Source organism: Vitis riparia, chromosome 7 (genome assembly GCF_004353265.1).
Source record: "Vitis riparia cultivar Riparia Gloire de Montpellier isolate 1030 chromosome 7, EGFV_Vit.rip_1.0, whole genome shotgun sequence".
In the NCBI taxonomy this organism is placed as follows: Eukaryota; Viridiplantae; Streptophyta; class Magnoliopsida; order Vitales; family Vitaceae; genus Vitis; species Vitis riparia.
The window spans coordinates 11,390,664-11,408,778 of NC_048437.1; the positions used below are offsets into that span (position 1 = coordinate 11,390,664).

General features: G+C 31.4%; 3 protein-coding genes across 3 annotated transcripts; 1 reads left to right on the plus strand and 2 right to left on the minus strand.

Moving 5' to 3' along the window:
- Positions 1 to 220: 220 nt before the first annotated feature.
- LOC117917861 lies at positions 221 to 2,583 on the minus strand. Its single transcript, XM_034834302.1, has 4 exons — positions 2,364 to 2,583; positions 2,072 to 2,272; positions 882 to 1,052; positions 221 to 742 (listed from the first exon to the last, which is right to left on the minus strand). The coding sequence occupies exons 1-4, from the start codon at positions 2,367 to 2,369 to the stop codon at positions 689 to 691; spliced, it is 432 nt and encodes a 143-aa protein (XP_034690193.1). The 5' UTR covers positions 2,370 to 2,583; the 3' UTR covers positions 221 to 688.
- A 4,938-nt stretch (positions 2,584 to 7,521) lies between these two features.
- LOC117918037 (putative lipid-transfer protein DIR1) lies at positions 7,522 to 7,821 on the plus strand. Its single transcript, XM_034834569.1, has one exon. The coding sequence runs from the start codon at positions 7,522 to 7,524 to the stop codon at positions 7,819 to 7,821; it is 300 nt and encodes a 99-aa protein (XP_034690460.1).
- A 7,192-nt stretch (positions 7,822 to 15,013) lies between these two features.
- LOC117917444 (uncharacterized protein At5g48480-like) lies at positions 15,014 to 16,678 on the minus strand. The gene is made up of 2 exons (XM_034833732.1): positions 16,341 to 16,678; positions 15,014 to 15,540 (listed from the first exon to the last, which is right to left on the minus strand). Exons 1-2 carry the CDS (start codon positions 16,604 to 16,606, stop codon positions 15,321 to 15,323), a joined length of 486 nt encoding a protein of 161 aa, XP_034689623.1. The 5' UTR covers positions 16,607 to 16,678; the 3' UTR covers positions 15,014 to 15,320.
- Between the last annotated feature and the right edge of the window lie 1,437 nt (positions 16,679 to 18,115).

Genomic DNA, 18,115 nt, shown 5'->3' on the forward strand with positions numbered 1-18,115 from the left:
TTTTTTGAGTTTTGTAGTTTTATCTTAAGTCTTAAAAATTCAAGATTTTGACTTTCTACAGTCAAATAAAATATTAAAAAATAAAACTTCACTTAAAAGATACACTGCAAAAACATCTTGCAATATGGCTTTGGAGAGAAAGAACAAACAAGGCTTAACTCATATACCCCAGTGAAATGAAATTGAACTAAGAAAAACTCACAAACCCTAGTCTAGAATCTGAAAGAAGAAATAGGCAGAAGCCCCAATAAAATGAAATTCCATATCAAATGTTTGGTACAGACCATGAGAGAGCAATGAAAGTAAGTAATTACTAATTACACCCCCTACACAAATATAAAGTAGTACATAAGAAATGAGCGATGATGATGGATGCTACATGCCTACACCTCCTGATCAGTTGAATCAGAGATCTCTGAAAAGACTCAACACAACTGGAAAAGAAGATTCACACTCAGTAGTCTCCCTCCTCCATGTTCTACATTTTCTTTTACATATACTGAAAGGAAATTAGCAAGAAGATGATCACTGATCATTATCATATGATAATAATAATAATAATGATTCTCTCTTCTTCTTCTTCTTCTTCTTCAAGCCCCTAAGACACCATACATGTATTCTCTCAGCTCTTCCCATTTTACTTATATATATAAATACATAGACTGTAGCCCCATGTAGAGCTTCACATTCACAGAACACAAGTAGGAAGGAGGCAGCTTGAAAAGAAGCCCATTACTCTCTTCTGCAAAAAGTCATATTGACAACAATAAATAACAATGGCAGCAACTACTGAAAAGCTTAATGATAACTCTGGACCTTTAGAATCATAACTGTTGAGTGTTCAGATTTTGTTTTTTGAAGAAATATGCAAGGAAACTCACTCTTCTAGATTTATTGTTGCGAAGGAGAGAGGGAGAGATCTTGTACAAATCTTCGTCAACAGCTTTGGGAATCGGTCTTCGTGGGGTTGGAATGGGACTTGGTGGCTCCTTCACATCACACACCCAACCTTGGTTTTTCTCTTCTTTCTCATCTGAGTAGGAGTCTCTTGTCTGCAATGTATTAATTAACCATCACCATCACCATTTACTTCTCTACATGTTGAGTGATATGCATTGCAAGATGATCTTATTGGAGTTGGTTAGAAGCCAAAACTTGGAATATATACTAATATAAAATTATTAAGTTATTCCAAAAGTTGAAGTTTGAAATGTTGCAGTTCTGCAAAACTGTAGCTATCCTTTTTCTTCACCTGTTCTAGATCATATATGTGGAAAAAATAAAGAAGTACGCAAAAGAAATTGGGTGGGATTTGGGACCATTTTTCTTGCTTTCAAGACCACCCCCTCCCCAACACCAGAAGAGGAAAAAAAAAAAAAAGGACAAAAAAGAAAGTTGTTTTTCACTGAGTTAGATCAGACCAATCTCATTCCACACCATGAAGGAGTTTTGAGTACATTGCTACTATTATCATATGTGGAGAAACAAACAAATATGCAGTAAAATTCATGGTTTGGTAGCTTCAAAAAGCCAAAAAAAAAAAGGTGGGTTTTTTGGGTTAGAAAAACAAACGTATTCTCCATCATGAAGGAGTTTTGAGTACATTGTTGTTATCACATACGTAGAAAAACAAAACAAAACAAAAATGGAGCAAAATTCATGGTTTGGTTGGTTAGAAAACCAAAAGAGAAGTGATTTTTTTGGAGTTGGAAAAACAGCCATATTCTAGAGCATGTAGGAGTTTGAACCCATACATGTAGAAAAAAAAAAAAACAAAAACAAAAACAAATAGGCAACACAAAAGGCATGTTTGGTTACTTAGAAAAACCAAAAAGGGGGAGTTCTTGTAGGAAAAACAATCATATTCTCCATCATGTTGGAGTTTAAACTTTAAAACAAACAAATGCGCAATACAAATGACATCTTTGGTTGGTTTAAAATGCCAAAAAAAGAGTCATATTCTACATAGGAGTTTGAATGTATGCAACAGAAATGGCATGTTTGGTTGCTTAGAAAAACCCAGCTCAAAAAAAAAAACGAATTTTTGAATTGGAAAAACAAAGAAAAGTACCGTTCGACGAGGCACGACAATCATGGCCGGAGTCATCACATCATTCTGGTACAAGTCACCAGCCACATACAAATCACGATCCTCAGAATAGCTGTATCGAAGCAACCCAGCCTGCCTCGCTGACTCAAAGCACTGCGTGAATGGCAAATCATCGTTGCAATCCCAGCTCCCAAAAGCTGGAACATGGCTCCTCTTGTACTCCTACACCCACAAAAAATAACCATTCATATCACATAACTCTACCTACTATCAAACAATCACAGTGACAACACACAATACACATGGCTCTTACATCCATTTGTGTCGTGCAGAAGCTGAAACGAAGTGTGTTGGAGTATGAGACTGAGAGTTTGACTTCAAAGAGAGAGAGAGAGAGAGAGAGAGAGAGAGAGACCCAAAGGCCTTAAAATGTGGCTTCTCTTTTTAAATTCTAGGTGAGGTTTAAAAGAGGATAAATATATATATAGGAGAGAAAGGTAAGCTGTAGGCATCCAAAGTTATATTACAGAATACGATTGGAAAAAAGGAAAGCAACCCAGATCTCTAAGCCCCTTCGCTAGCAGACAGAGGGACAAAGAGGTAAGGTGACTAGGGGGAGATGTGCTTTTCTTCTCTTCTTTATCTTTTTCTCAGGGGTTTTTCATTTATTTATTTTTTTTATTTTTTTACTTTGCTTTGCTTGTTTGTCTCTGATGGGGTGCATATTCCAATGCTGATAAAGATAGGTTTTTCTCCTTTGCTTCTCCAATCTCGAAGCAAGCTTGGTATATGTGTTTTTTTAACCCCACACGCGTAGCAGCAGGAGAGGGGCCATAGTGCTTCGTGCAGGAACAGTGGGCAATGGCCCAAAGAGAGATTAAAAAAGGAGTAAAGAAAATGAACGAAGAGAGAAAGAAAGAAAAGAGAGCAGAGAGGAGTGAGGAGGGGTCAACACTGAACAGGTTGAATGGTACTGTATTGATCAGGTTTTAAAAGTTGAAAAACTTGCAGAAGACAAGCTTGGAAAAAAGGGCAAAAAGAAAATGTTAACAGTTGAGTTGATCAGGATACGGTTCTCTTATTTTCCCAGAGGAGCCTTGGTTTAAACTCCTCAGGTAGAGATGCCTTATTATCATTTTTTTTTTTTCATTTTTCATTTTTTTTTTTCAAATTTTGTCTTTTATCACTTGAATGGGCATTGAATCCTTCCCCAGAGAAAATATTAATTGACAAGTGTTTTTTTCAATTATTATTATTTATGTTATTTTACTTGGAGATAGTCCAATCTTTTGTACCAATTCAAAATGTCATTCGCACACATGGGTAGAAATTATTATTTTTTATTTATAAAAAAAAGATATTTATTCTTAATATTAATATGATTTCTAATTCCATACCAACACATAATAATTCACTAATAAAAATAAAATAAGAATTATTATAATAAAACTTTTAAAAAAATTTCTCAATTATGATTATACTCTATTAAAAAAGCCCTAAAAACATTATTAAATATATAATGTAATTTAACCCTATAAACTTATAACCTCAACAGAGAACTCACTCCTGAATCAAACGAAACAGGATAAAATTGATTCAAATTTTATAATCTAACAACTTAAAAATTAATATTAAAAAAATTAAAAAATGAATATTTAAGCTTCAAAATTTCAAATTATTTGTGGTTTTTAAGATGTATTTATCTTAAATTTTTATCATCCATAATTGTTTGGAATTAATTTTAATTAATTTATTAAAAATATTAGTGGCTTAAATTCATAGGATAGCATTCATAAAAAGAAGTGATTGAAAATATGTATCAAAAAGTGTTGAGTTAGAAAACCTTTTAAACAACAAATTATCAGGGTATATATACATGACAGAATCTAAGTGGAAGGTTCTACCACTTGAGAGACGTTTTTTATAATTAAAATATATCTAGAAAAAGATTTAATGAGTGTTTGAGAAAAAAGCTCATCAGTGGAAAAATTAATGAGTCCCACTTTTTCCTATTTTATGTGGTCCCTTTGTCCTTTTTATGCTACTTTTTAATCAAGGGGAGTTCTGAACTTACACTCCACTTTATCTTTTTCGTAAATTCTCTTTTTATTTTTTAAATTTGAAAATAAGTGAACGTGTGAAATTATCTCTTTGCCCTACTCTTTAACCTAAAATATCCCATTTAGAAAAATCTTGACCCTCCTTTTTCATTCATTTTTCCTCCATCTACCTCATTTTCTTATCCCATTTATCCATTTTTCTACTTTATATTTAAACAAAAAAATAAAAATAAATAAATAAATAAACAATGAGGGAGCAACCATGGTCACTATCTATATATATTGCAAGTTTGCAACTATGGTTTCTTTCGTTACAACAATAATATATAAGTTATAAATAACATAGTTGATAAAAGAACATTAAGGTTATATTTGGTTATGGAAAATGTAAAAGAAATATAATAAAAAATAATAAAAGTAAAAAATAAATTTAAAATTAATAAATTTATTTTAAATATTTATTTAAACTTATTTCACTTATTTTCTCCTGTTATATAAAAAATAAATAAAATTTTAATTTATTTTAATTATATTTGAATTTTTTTTTCGTATTTTCCATAATAAAACAAAACACGAGTAAACTATTTTCATTAACAATTTTTTTCTTCATACTTTTCGGAAACCAAACATGACCTAATGAAATATATCTCATCTTATAGCATTCATTAATCTTATAGTATAGTAAAAATCAAAGCTTGATGGTATTCTCTAGGACCAAACTCAAATATATAGGAGTTAGTTTGTATTATGCTCAAATATTATGAATAAAAATATCTTAAATGATTTTGGATTAGTTTATGAGAGTATTTGCCCATTCAATGAGATAACTCAATTTCTAAGCATAAATGACAAGTGAAGAGGTTTTTATGAATATTTTTTTTTTTTTGGGTTTAAATTTTTACATCATAGAAATGTGTTAACATTGTCATAACATGGATGCATAGAAACACACTTCAACATGCTTTCACAAAAACTAAAAGGATCAAGTAAAACCTTGAGCACGATGACTCAACCATGTTGGTTGATCATGGGGTTAACAATTGCTTGTAGCTTTTAATCTAATTATGCTTCTATATATGAACCTTTCACTTCAAATCTTAACCACTTTTTGTGCTTGCTTACTTTCAAAGTTTGGCTTATGGGAATCTTGGTATGTTTACTTCCATATATTCCAAATTTCTTCTTCAATTCCTTAACAAATTGGTTAGTATATGAAAATTACTTTTTCAATTTCCTTAATCTAGAGAGCGAAGAAAATTTCCAATTCTCTTTTAAGGTTGATCACCTTGGACTTTGCACCATATATTTAAGCTAAATAAAAGTATCTATCTTTTTCTTTTGTGAGTAAGGTTTTATTTATGTGAAAAACAAGTAATTAGATTAAAGAAATAATCCAAGAGGCTCAAGGAATTAGGTGGTTAAAAATTTTTTAATAGGAGAATTTGTAATTCAAGGATAATAGAAGTAGTCTTAAAAGGCTAATAGCTTTCACTTTACTAAACTATAAATACTAGTTCATGGGGAGACTAAATGCACTAGATAACAGATTATGAATTTGAGCATTTAGTGTTTCATTGTTTTTCACATCTTTAAGAACAAAAAATGAACAACAACAACAATAATCTTAATATCCAAGTCATTTATGATCCATGTTCAAGTTTGATCTTTATCAAGCTAAAACCACAAATTTCCTATTATGCCGAAACCAAATCACCCCCTTAGTTCATGACATTGGTATTCTCTATCATCTCTTAAATGGAAAAAAACCAACTAAAGAAATTAAGGATGATGAGAGGAGTAAAAGTCTTATTCCACAATACCAATTATGAATAAACAATGATAGACTTCTCACTTCATGACTTCTTGAAATCATGAAATAAAACATTTTGAATATAATCTTGAGTGTTAAAAAAACATATAAGGTAAAAACTTCTCCTAAATAACATTGCTTCCAATTACAATTGAGAAAAAAAAAATTAAAAAGTATAATGATGACTCTAAAAAAAAGGGTCATGACATCTTAAAGAATATTTAAGAGATTATATATATATATATATATATATATATATATATATATATATATATATATATATATATATATATAAATATATATATTCAAAAACTAAATTTCATATTAAGACAGTTTTTCAATTTGCTTATGGTTTAGAACAAAGGTACAATTTTTTTTTTTCTACTTATTATACTTACCTAACCACCTTATCCTTCTTTCAATTCTTGCTAGTTCTTTGAGGATATAAGTAATTACTCACTACCCAAAAGGAGGAGGAGAAAACAAATTCTTGAAGCATGCATAAGTTTTAATTGGATAGCACAATCATGGCTACAACACTTGAGGAGGAGGTAGAAATTTCAATTCGAGGAGAAGAAACTTCACCCTTGCTAGGTGTTATTTTTTATCAAATGATTACTATAAGAACTATTGTCTTAATTTATGTATTCATCGTACGAATGATGATGATGATGCTGATGAGTTAGAGCCTGAGTGTCATTCAATATAAAATTGACTATTAAATTGTTTGTCTTCTAGTAAAAGAATTAATATATTTAAAAGAAAAGATTTTTTAATTATTAACATTATTATAGATTACTCCAAATGCATGATCATTTAATAATTATTTAAATAATGTTAATGGTTATAAAAGTTTATTTTGATCATTCCAATTTTTATGCCCATCCAACTAATTGTACTTTTTATAATTAATTTTCTTAATTCTTTATAATTTTTCATTTACAATCTTCCAAGTTAATGATTAATATCACAACTTTAAACCTCGCCAATCAATGACTTCCATATCTTTTTCAATCACATGCTCAACATCTCTTCTAAGTATGAGAATTTGTTAAATATCACTTGGGCAAAACCACCTCTAGCATGGATAAAGACCCATTACATAATGTGTGAAAATTCCTTTATTTTTTTTGTCCCCTCATTTTGATATGAACCTAAAACCTAGCTAAAAAATAAAAATAAAAATAGGAGAAATGATTGAGGCCACCAACAATGTGTACTTTTTTTGCTTACGTGTGTCCAATTAAACAAATGGAATAAAAAGGTATCCAATGTGGAAACATAAAAAGACACCCTCAACATATTCCTTCACATCCCTTCATGAGACATCATTCAACCTATGTGGGTAGCTCCCAAGCCACACACATGTACACGTACACTCAAAAACCAATTGTGGGTTCCACATATACATGTAAACTATATATGTGTGGTGTTCCAAGTAGCTCCCGTGACTTGGAGTGAAGCCAATTCTCATTCACGGGTCCAAATTAAACTACTGGCTCCATGCGCTTGCGCTCTCTATATATATAGAGAGATACATAATAACCAGCCCATGAACGGCATTGTTTGCTGCATGTGGAGAAGGAGATAGGGAGATAGGAATGAAGAAGTTTGTGATGATGGTGGCGGCGGTGTTGGTGGTGGCAGTGGTAGTGGAGGGGTCAGAGGGGTTCAGCTTGTGCAACATGAGTGAGGATGATTTGATGACATGTAAGCCTGCAGTGAGCAAACCATCGCCGGTGGATCCATCTCCGGAGTGCTGCAAGGCGCTTTCAGGAGCTGATTTGACTTGCCTTTGCTCTTATAAGAACTCAGAGACACTGCCGTTTCTTGGGATTGATCCTGATCTTGCCATGGCTCTTCCCTCCAAGTGCAACCTCACCCCTCCTGCTAGCTGCTAAGGTAAGTTGGTAACTTGAGAAATATTACTTCCTTTCTTTCATGGTGAATGTGTAAAATTGTCTTAATTCCTATGTAGCTCTTTGTCATTATCGTAAATGCTTGAATAAGGGCCATTATGGAGTGATTGTTATAATTTCTTTGTTTTCCCACGGAACGTAAAATTGTCTCAATTCTTAGCTGCGTCTCATGAACGTAGCACTTTAGGAGTGAATCTCATACAATGGCTTTTAATTTATAGTCCATATGTTGATCAAACTTCTATTCCAAACTTTTTTTTAATTGAAAATTAATTAATATTTGAATATACATTAAAAAATATATATATTCTTAAAAGTAGTGTTTTAAATGGACTAATATACAATAAGAAAGAATAGTTTTTTGCAAATGCTTATAAAATGTTAGGGTTGCAACTTGATGGGATTGGACAGATTGATCACTAACTTGAACCCAACCCAAATCAAGAAACAATCAATCGGAACTTAACCCAACCCAACCTCATTTCTCTAAATTGGAATTGAATTCAGATTGTTTAAGTTAGACTTGAGTTGATTGGCTTGAATTTGGATTAATCCGGTTGATTAAATTGCATAATTTAAATTCCATCTACAATATTTTTTTGAAGATACTTTTTCTAGGTATTTATATGAAAAATTAATTAATAAAGAGGATAAAATTTCAAGATAGTAAAAAAAATAAACATAAATTTATATATATTTTAAAATTTTGAAAAAGCATATGATGTAATATAATTGTTATTTTTTCTTCAAATATATATATAAAAAAAGAATATTATTATATATGATAATATAAATTGAAAATATTATAAAAATATTAATTGGGTTTAGGATAGGTTTGGGTTGTTTGAACCTTGGCCTAAGTCCAACCCACATTGAATTTGGGTTGAAAAAACTTAATTGAAGTCCAACTTGAGTATTAATGAGGCTTAGGCCTCATCTTAAATACTAAACCTTAAACATTAAAAAAATAAAAAATTGGAAATTAGAAATAGAAGATACAGTCAAGATTTCAGGAAAAATCCTAAAGAAAAAAATGGGCAATGAAGTTGGCCCAAGTTCAGAATAATCAGTAAAGGCATTAATCTCCATATTTTGTGGGGGTTGGGGTGGGGGTGGCGGGGCGGTGAAACAAGAAAAAATTGTTGGGCCTTTTACGATGAAAATGAGCAACTCTCTGAGTAGGATCAAAAGCCCATTACATGTTTCAATGGGCTTGTGGCCCAATAGATTAAATTGCTCCATCTATAAAAAAAAATTAAAAGTCAAAACCTTTTTAAACGGGGCTTCGATTAGAGAGGAATCCCGTAGTTGAGCTGGGCTTAGTCCATTACATATGTTTATGGATTAAAGGCTTAGTTAATCTATAGTTACCTTAATGGAATTACAAGAAGAAATTTAGTAGATGTTTTATTATGGAGTGGTTTTCTTTAGAGGGAAAATTATTTAAAATTTTAATAAAATAAATATTTAATATTTGTGATATCTCACATCGGATAAGAGAGAAAGTTTTTAATGCTATATAAGTATAAGTTTCTCTTAACCATATAGACGTATTTTAAAACTATGAAGACCCTTTGATTTCAAAACGAATAATATTTACACAATTGGATGCGAATCGTTACAATATTTTAGTTATTATATGATAAATAATTACATGATTTATAATGTTATAAATCACTACATCCCTTATGCAATTATATAATTGACTTAAATGTTTAAAAAATTTCCTCTTTATGTTTTATTTTTATTCTTTTTGGTAATAAATTTTATAATTTATAAAATTATAATCAATTTTGGAAATGGAAGTAGCATCATGAAGATTGTCATTTAATTCCAACTAACTATGGTTCTTTTTTTTCCAGGTGTATGTATGTCGAGAAGACTCTGTTGTTGGTAATTGAAGGGTTTGTTTTCATGTTGGAAATGTTTGTGTTTCTTCTTACTAGTAATTTGCATGCTATACTACCATGCAAAAGTGTGTATTATATGTTGTTTCTAATGCAACTTAGATGCGTATTGATGGTTTCTTCTTGCTTTGGGGTAGTGTTAAAATCTTGTAAATATTAATTAAAATAAACATATCATCGTTGTCCATGATCAAATTTGGATAAAAATTATTTTGGTAAAGAATTTCCAAAAGCCAGTATTGTTTGTACTTCTTTTCAATTTATTTTTATCAAGTATTAAATTTTTTCCTTTTTATATAATCAAAATAAAATCTTTTAAAGCTAATAATGTGATAAATAATAAAATGATAAACCTAAAAAAATAAATACTTTAATTACATATTTTCAAATATCCAAAACATCACATTGTATATACTTAATATCTAAAACATCAAATTTCTTATAATGAAAAAGCATAAAAAATGATAAACTTCTCATAATTGTTAAATTTTAAATGTATTAAATATCCAAAATAAGAAAATCAAATGTACTACATCACAATCATCATATAAACTCAAATAAGATAATAGAATTCAAGGGTATCAAATATCCCAAATAAAAAATCAAACGTATCACATTGCAATCATCATATAAACAATATTAAACCAAATATTTGAAGTCGTTTCTGTGAACTTTGAATCCATTACGATCGCTCTTGGCCACTTTTCATATCAATCCACAACTCTTAATACTTTTTTTTTTCTTACGAAATACATTAATTGTTACATAATACAATGAATCCTTGTAAGTTATGAGTCTCATCAAAATCTTCATACATTATTTCACCGAAGGTCTTTCAAAATTCTCCAACACATTTATTATTTATTTATTTCCTTTTAGTTTTCTCTTTTTTCCTTCTATTTTTTCATCATTAGTATTTCTTAACAAATTCTCATCTTCCTCTAAATTAAGCAAAGTTTCACTAGGCATAGATGTATAACGTGTTGATAGTTCCTCAACTCTAGAAGCTATCACTCCTCCATAACTCTAATTTTTTATCCCATTAGCTAACGCTCCTCTAAACAATGCCTATAATTCCTTAATATTTACTTATAGTTTAAAATAGAATTGTTTAGCTTCTAGATATTTTGACTTTTACAAGATAAACAACCAATTGGTCACATGCACATACACACATACATACATATACATATACAAGATAAATAACGAATTAATTACATATACATACATACATACATACATATATATATAGATATATAAAACAATCATTTTAAGAATTTAATCCAATCAATAAAGAAATTAGTTGTAGATTTTCAGTTGATCAAAAGTTTTGATTATAGAGTTATAATCATGTCTTGTCATAATGATAAATTTACTCCATTTGAGATATTGTTTTTTCATATTATCTCACCCATTCTTAAGTTGTTTTGAAGTGTAGTGTTTTTCATGTAGTTGTCAACTCTTGAGCAATTTGAGGCCAAACATTAGGCTTTACACCTCCACTTGATCTAAAACATTTATTTGTCTCCTGAAGACAAAGATCAATAAAGTGTTTCATTTGAATGAGATCAATCCAATTTGCATTACCTTCAATATTTGGAGTAATTTTTCTAAAAAAAAAAGAAAAAAGAAAAAAGAAGTCAATATCAATGATTAATTTTCATTTTTTTCAAAACAAAAAAGCAACATAGATCAAACCCCACATGCTACTAAGTCATCTTGATTGCACAAAAAATTCAATCAAACAAAAGCAAAATGATTCACTTTGTAGAAACCATAAAACATGATGCACATGTGATCACCATTTTTTTACTTATCTATAAAAGTAAAGTCACCTATGCAATATTAACCTCAAAATGACTAAATAATTGATATGATATGTACAAAGCTTGTTTCCATGTGATATCTAATGCATGCTTCATATATTAATTTTTTTGCATGATAAACAACATTTTCATCTTATGTTGATCACTTTTTTTCTTGGCATTATAAATAATGAGTTTAAATCTACATTTATCACTCCAAATGGATAAAGGAACAACACCCAAAACTTTTCTTTTAGGTTTCAACAATCAAACAAATCACAAAAATCATACTAATTAAACAACCAAGTAAACTATAAATCATAAAAACATTAACAAAATAATTTCATGCGAGAAATCTACCTTAAGTCTAGATAAAAAAAAATGACAAAGAAATCTACCCAAAAAAAATTAGAAACATGATTGGTAATAACAACAAAGGCTTGAAGTAGTGAACAAGTGAGAAAGAGGGTCGAGGGTGATGGTAGAGTGTTGAGATTGCGTTTTGTTAGGCTTGTGAAGTTATTTTTAGTATTTAGAAAGAAAAAAAAAAAATGTATTTTGACTTTTTTATTCAATCATTTTTTTAATTTTTTTTTTAAGTAATAAGTTAAAAAAAAAAAAAGTTAAAAACAAATCATCAAACCAAATTGCACCACCATCTTACCTAAGATTAGGAAGAAGTTTGAGGCATAAATAAAATATGAAGGAAAGATGTAGAACAAACAAACAAAAGCAAGTCCGAACCAAAATTTGTTATGGATATATATTAAATATATTTTGAGAGTATTTTGTCTTTCCACCATATACTCGTATGGAAAGTATTGATTGAATAAGGAGAAGGTAGTTAACTTTTGTATTTAACACTTACTAACCATTTTTGCCATATGCTTTTGTAGTCACTCAATGCATATTGAGGCCTTTAGACAAGTTTCTATTTAACTTCAACCATCACGACTAACAAGAGCTTCTTAAATACTAAAATTTAATTTATCCATATGTAATAAGTAGGAATAGAAATAATGACTATTGATGTGCAATTGAATTTATAGTTGAGGCTCTATATTTTTAAAACGATTTTATTAGAAATAAGAATAATTTTTTAATTTTTTTTTTAATACTTTTCTCTAGCTTTTGAACAAAGGTATGAATGCCCTGCCTAAGTGTGGAGTAGTGTGAAACAGAGTTGTATCCGAACACCCTTTTGAATACTACTTTTAATGTTGATTTTTGGTAAAGGTATCATTAGTTAGATCATGTGATAACTCACTTTATTAGGAATGATGTTGTTCATCTTCTTTTAAGGTTTGGGAATTGTTAGGATAAAAACATAACCAACTACTCATCATCGATAATTAAGAGTATGATTACAATAACTTGGAAGTTCCATCGGAAGCAGAAGACAGCCATATGAATCCACCAGAGCCACCATTAATCAAAATTTTTAGCTCATGAATTAATTTTTGGAATTATTATTATTTCAAGACAAAATAATATTTTATAATGTTTATATAATTCTATCTAGCCTAACAATTAAAATCTTGTTTAAATATATTTTTATTTTTATTTCTAAAAATAAAAATAGCAAGAACTGATATATATATATATAAAATAATAATAATAATAATAATAATCTAAATTATTATTTTTTTTAAAATATAAGTATTAAACTGCATCAATTTTGAAGAATTAAAGGGCATGCTTCTCTGCTATGGGGTCATCACATCATTTCTAAAACATTTTGTTACAATTTACTTCCAATCAAGTACATATTATTCAAACATAGGAGTTGCTAAGAGTCGAATTCGAGAAAAAAAAACCGATTGTATGGAAAATACTTAAGGAAATTATGCAGGGGCAGCCTGTATCATTGAATAGGGCACCTACTCTACATAGATTAGACATACATGCGTTACAACTTATTTCAGTGGAAGAACATGCTATTTGTTTACATCCATCAATGTAAATTTTGATGGAGATCAAATGACTGTTCATGTAAGCTTAAAAGGGGCCTTATAAGGATTGCGATATCGTGTCGAATAAAGGAAAAAAATCTTTAGCATTATATTTCTATGAGTTCCATTTAATGCTGTTCGTGAGGGTTTGGATCTAAAACAAACGATATTTACCATGAGCTTGATGTGGGAGTTTGAATTTATTGTATTCCATATGGACTTCTTTTAACCTTGTAAAGACCACATTATATATGCATGAGATTCTTTTAATTTTATAAAGTTGTGAGAGTACCTTTACTTGCAGCAGGTTGTTATCATGACTATGTTCAACTCTCATCAACACCTTACCTCCCTCCTAACCATGATTCTTTTCATGCTTCACGTAATAATAACGGCTGGTTAATATTGTATGAAAGGGGTGTAGTGGTAGACTGGCTGGCCCCACTAACTTCTAGTTCCATTCCCTCTCCTCAGGGTAAGACTGGCCGACCCCACTAACTCACCATCTGCTTTCATCCTTAAGCTTAAGACCCACCATGCCAATAACAAGCACGGATCAAGTGAAAGATATCAAGGAAGTCAAAAGATGTGCAATAGCCAAGACCAGTAACCACCAAATCATGTAAATTAGGTTGACACGCCTTTCATTAGGATCTCCCATGATCATCTCAAATCTACCAATGACCGCCACCCACTACCAATCACTCATATGCACTTTCCCCATTCATTTCAGGTCATTTGAATTGGGCCCAGGATTTATCCTGGAGCCAGACCTGGTGCTGGACCCAAAGGACCAAAGTTTTCCAAGCGCGTATAAAAAGAAAAGGTAACGCAACTACCAACATTATTGTTGAAATTTACCTAATATTTTATCGTACCTCTTTAATAACCATTTCAAAAGACATGAAAGAAATCCAAACCACCCTATCCACAAGACTTTTGTCCCTGCAGCCCTATCCATTTGTAACCTAATCCCTCCAATAAAGTAAAGTAAGCCCTATCCATTTGTATTCCCCCTCCTATGAAGTAAAGTAGCCCCTTTTTTAAGCTTTGTGGGGGTTTACCATGTATCTTATCCAAACATTAAATACCCAATGCATCGAAACCAATAAATAATTATTATTATCACAAGTAAAAAAACATCATATGCATATAATATTATAACATAGGAAAATCACGAGAAACGCCGCATACCTTTTCTCCACATTTCCCACTCAACCCCAACCGTCCACATCCATTTGGAGGACCACCACACATATATCCGAGCAATTTCCAATTGCCACGCCCCCCCCAAGCCTATTCTGATTATCCATTTTTTTAATGTACGCAAACGAAAAGCCTGCCATCGCCACCCTTCCTTTTGACACGTGTCCATTCCAATCGAATCTGACAGTGCACATCGCGTCAAAGTCAAGTCTTCCCACGAAAAACCCATCCTTACTTTTCAGACCCCGAGAAAACCCACTCCAACTAAGATATTACCAGAATCTTAGAACAATATGCTAATACATTTGGTAACACAAAATGAAATTACGATTAAAGCCATAATCTGGAGTTAGAATTTAAGTGATAACATGAATAATAGGAGGGTAAAGTGGTAATAAAGTCTAATAAAGTGTCAAACTGTAGGTCCCGATACTGAAAATAATTTCAAAATCTCGTAAGACCCACACCACCATAACCGTGTCTAATTACGAAGCCCTAACCTACGAAATTTTTTTATATGATATTGAGGGGTCCACAGTACCAGCAAAGCAGAGACAAAAAAGACAACGTTGAAAAGTAAATTCAGGGGACGGATAGAGATCCGACGGCCTCTAGGCTACCACGTCAACTGGCTTCTTCGCAGGCGAGCATATCAGCCAGACGAAGCCGTAGGGGTCCTTCAGCTTAGCCACGCGCCCACCGCAGCACGCGCTCTCGCCGTCGGCGGTGGCGCACTCGTTGGTTGCTCCGGCGGCGACGGCCTTGACTACGGCAGCTTCCACCTCATCGGTCTCCAGGCAGATCGTGCAACCGGTTCCAACAGTCTTGGCCCTAGAGAAAAATCAACGGTCATGATCAGAGGTTGGAAGACTTTGATCCCAGCACCAGGTTTTTACTGTCAATCACCTTGTGTTTGCAGAGTAAGCACTGAAGGGGTTGGCTAGTCCTAGGCTTAGAAATGTGAAATATTGGGCTGAAAAAGAACATTTCCTTAAATTTTTCTCTCCAAACAAACAGATCATAACCTAGGACACAGCATCACATCATCACTGCATATCTACAGAGGAAGAACAGCTTTTTTGTTTTAGGTTTGAGAATGTAAAATCTACTATTTACCTCTTTTTCTCGGCAAACAAACAGATTGCAACAGTAACAAAGCCGCACAAAAAACCAAAACGATCATATATGGGGTGGAAAACATGCATAAAAATAATAACAAATATTCGTCAGAAATGATCTCTTAAACAGCGAAAATAAAAGGAGAAAGAGAATGTGAAGAACAGTTTTAGCAGCCTAATAGTGAGACAAACGTGTCGATTGAACTACCCCAAAAAAAAAACAAAAAAGACAAAAAGCAGAAAAGGCGAGTGTTGTAAACGTTTAACCTTCGATGCTATGGAATAAAAAAGAACATACATATCATACAGAAGCGTTCAAACCATCACAATAACAAATAAAGCCAGAAGAAAAAAAAAAGCAGAATCGATAGAGCCTAAAGCTCGGCCTCAAGCAAGATCTACAACAAGCAAAGCTTAAAAACAGCATAAACATACAGATCAAAACAACCAAAGGAAAAAAATGACAGAGAGAAGACTATAAGGAGAGTATGATATAGAAAGAGAGAACCGTACAGAGCATCTGAGTCATCGGCGAGGTCAGAAACGAGAAGCGAGTAGGAACCGATCTTAACTTCAGCAGAGAGGATGAGAGGGAGCTCTTGATCAGCCTTCCTCTTGGGATGCATTGTACGGTTCACCTCCTCAGCACCAAACGCAGCCTTGTAGAACTGTACGGCGTCCGTAGCCTTCGGAGCTTCCACGAACAGCTGTGGCTTCACAGCAGTGAAGGTCACAGCAGCAGCTGCCTTGGAGGCACCGTTCTGATTCTCCTGCGCCATTGATGAGAGTAGAGAGAGAGAGAGAGAGAAAGAACAAGCTGCAGAGACAAAAAAAAAAAAAACCCTAAAAGATGGAGAGAAATGGAGAGTACAAGGTAGAAAGAAAAGTTAGTGGTAGGTATTTATAGAAGCGGAGAAGCGGAACCGTTTCGCGTGTTGTAGGGACAAAGCTGGTATTTTTTTTAATATTTTACTTTTTGTATTACCCTTTGTTTTAGTTGCTATTTACCATTCTACCCCTTTGTCTAGGACACGTGTCTTTTTAAAAGTATCAGTCTTTCGTGAAACGCTTTTCGAACGTTTTTAATATGATGGAATCACTGGATATAATATTTTATGCAAATTATAAAAAAAAAAAAAAAAATTTGAAGTCAGTAAAGTTCATAATTTATAAGATTAAAAAATTGTAAATGAGATGTGAATAATATTGTGATTTCATGACACACTCATCTCAATCCTATCCTATTTATTTAAAATAATTTTAATCATAATTTTATTAAAAAAAATTTTTAGCAAAACAAGATAAGATGAGGGGATATGAGATAGGATGAGTACGTGAATTTCTCGTACCCATTCCATCATGTCCCATTTAATTTTATATTTTTAAAATCTTTTAAAAAATTATTTTTAAAATTTTGTTAGTTACATTAAAACAAATATATTTTATAAGTAATTAAAATGTTATAATTTTTTATAATTTATTTTATTAAAAAATAAAATATTATAGATATATAATATAAAAATAAAAATAAAAATAAAAATAAAATAATTTTGTATACAATTAGAATGAAGTAGAAGTAATATAAAGTAATATTCAAACCTGTCCTGACCTCAAACTTACCTTTACTCCCTTTTTGTTTGTCTCGTTTAAAATCTATTGTATTCGTCATTCTGATCCTAATCCTAGTTTTTGAGACAATTGAAAACGGCGTTTCCTTGTTCCGGGATCCTTTATTTCTGTTTTAAATCATTGGGTTTAGACATTACTTCGATGATCCTTAATCCTTTCAAAATGGCAGCAACATACCTTTTTTTTGTGATTTATTTTTATCAAAGAATCATACGAACGGTTGATTCCCGCACGATACACTTTTGATTGAAAGTGTTCTACAAATTCAAACAAATTTTCTTTTTGGATTTTAAACTTGCTTGAATTGTATCCTTTCGTCTATATCGAAGATATACTTACAAAGTATTTCCAACTTCTTGATTGGCACTAACCCTAGATCCTTAATCCAATTATTTAAATTTTAAACTCGTCTCATTAGAAAAGATAGAGTAAATACCCAAAAAAAACCTATCCATTGACATCCCAAGTGGTAAAGGTTAGACAATTAAACTCAATTTAAGACATTTCAAGATCAAATGAAATTTTTAAGAGCGTTTGAATGAAACCATTAACCATGACTCTCACTTCTTATTGTAGTTTATCCACAATTTTTGAAAAACAAAAAAGTTATATTTTTCTTAAATATAATATTTAATTATATTTTTTTAAAATAAATTAAA

Bases quoted from the DNA above. Each gene is read 5' to 3' on its own strand.
- LOC117917444 (XM_034833732.1), bottom strand. From the start codon at position 16,606: ATGGCGCAGGAGAATCAGAACGGTGCCTCCAAGGCAGCTGCTGCTGTG. The intron at 15,541-16,340 runs GTACGGTTCTCT...ATTTTTCTCTAG, and splicing joins GCCGATGACTCAGATGCTCT to GGCCAAGACTGTTGGAACCG.
- LOC117917861 (XM_034834302.1), bottom strand. The intron at 1,053-2,071 runs GTACTTTTCTTT...AATACATTGCAG, and splicing joins TTGTCGTGCCTCGTCGAACG to ACAAGAGACTCCTACTCAGA. The intron at 743-881 runs GTGAGTTTCCTT...GACTTTTTGCAG, and splicing joins GCAACAATAAATCTAGAAGA to AAGAGAGTAATGGGCTTCTT.
- LOC117918037 (XM_034834569.1), top strand. From the start codon at position 7,522: ATGAAGAAGTTTGTGATGATGGTGGCGGCGGTGTTGGTGGTGGCAGTG.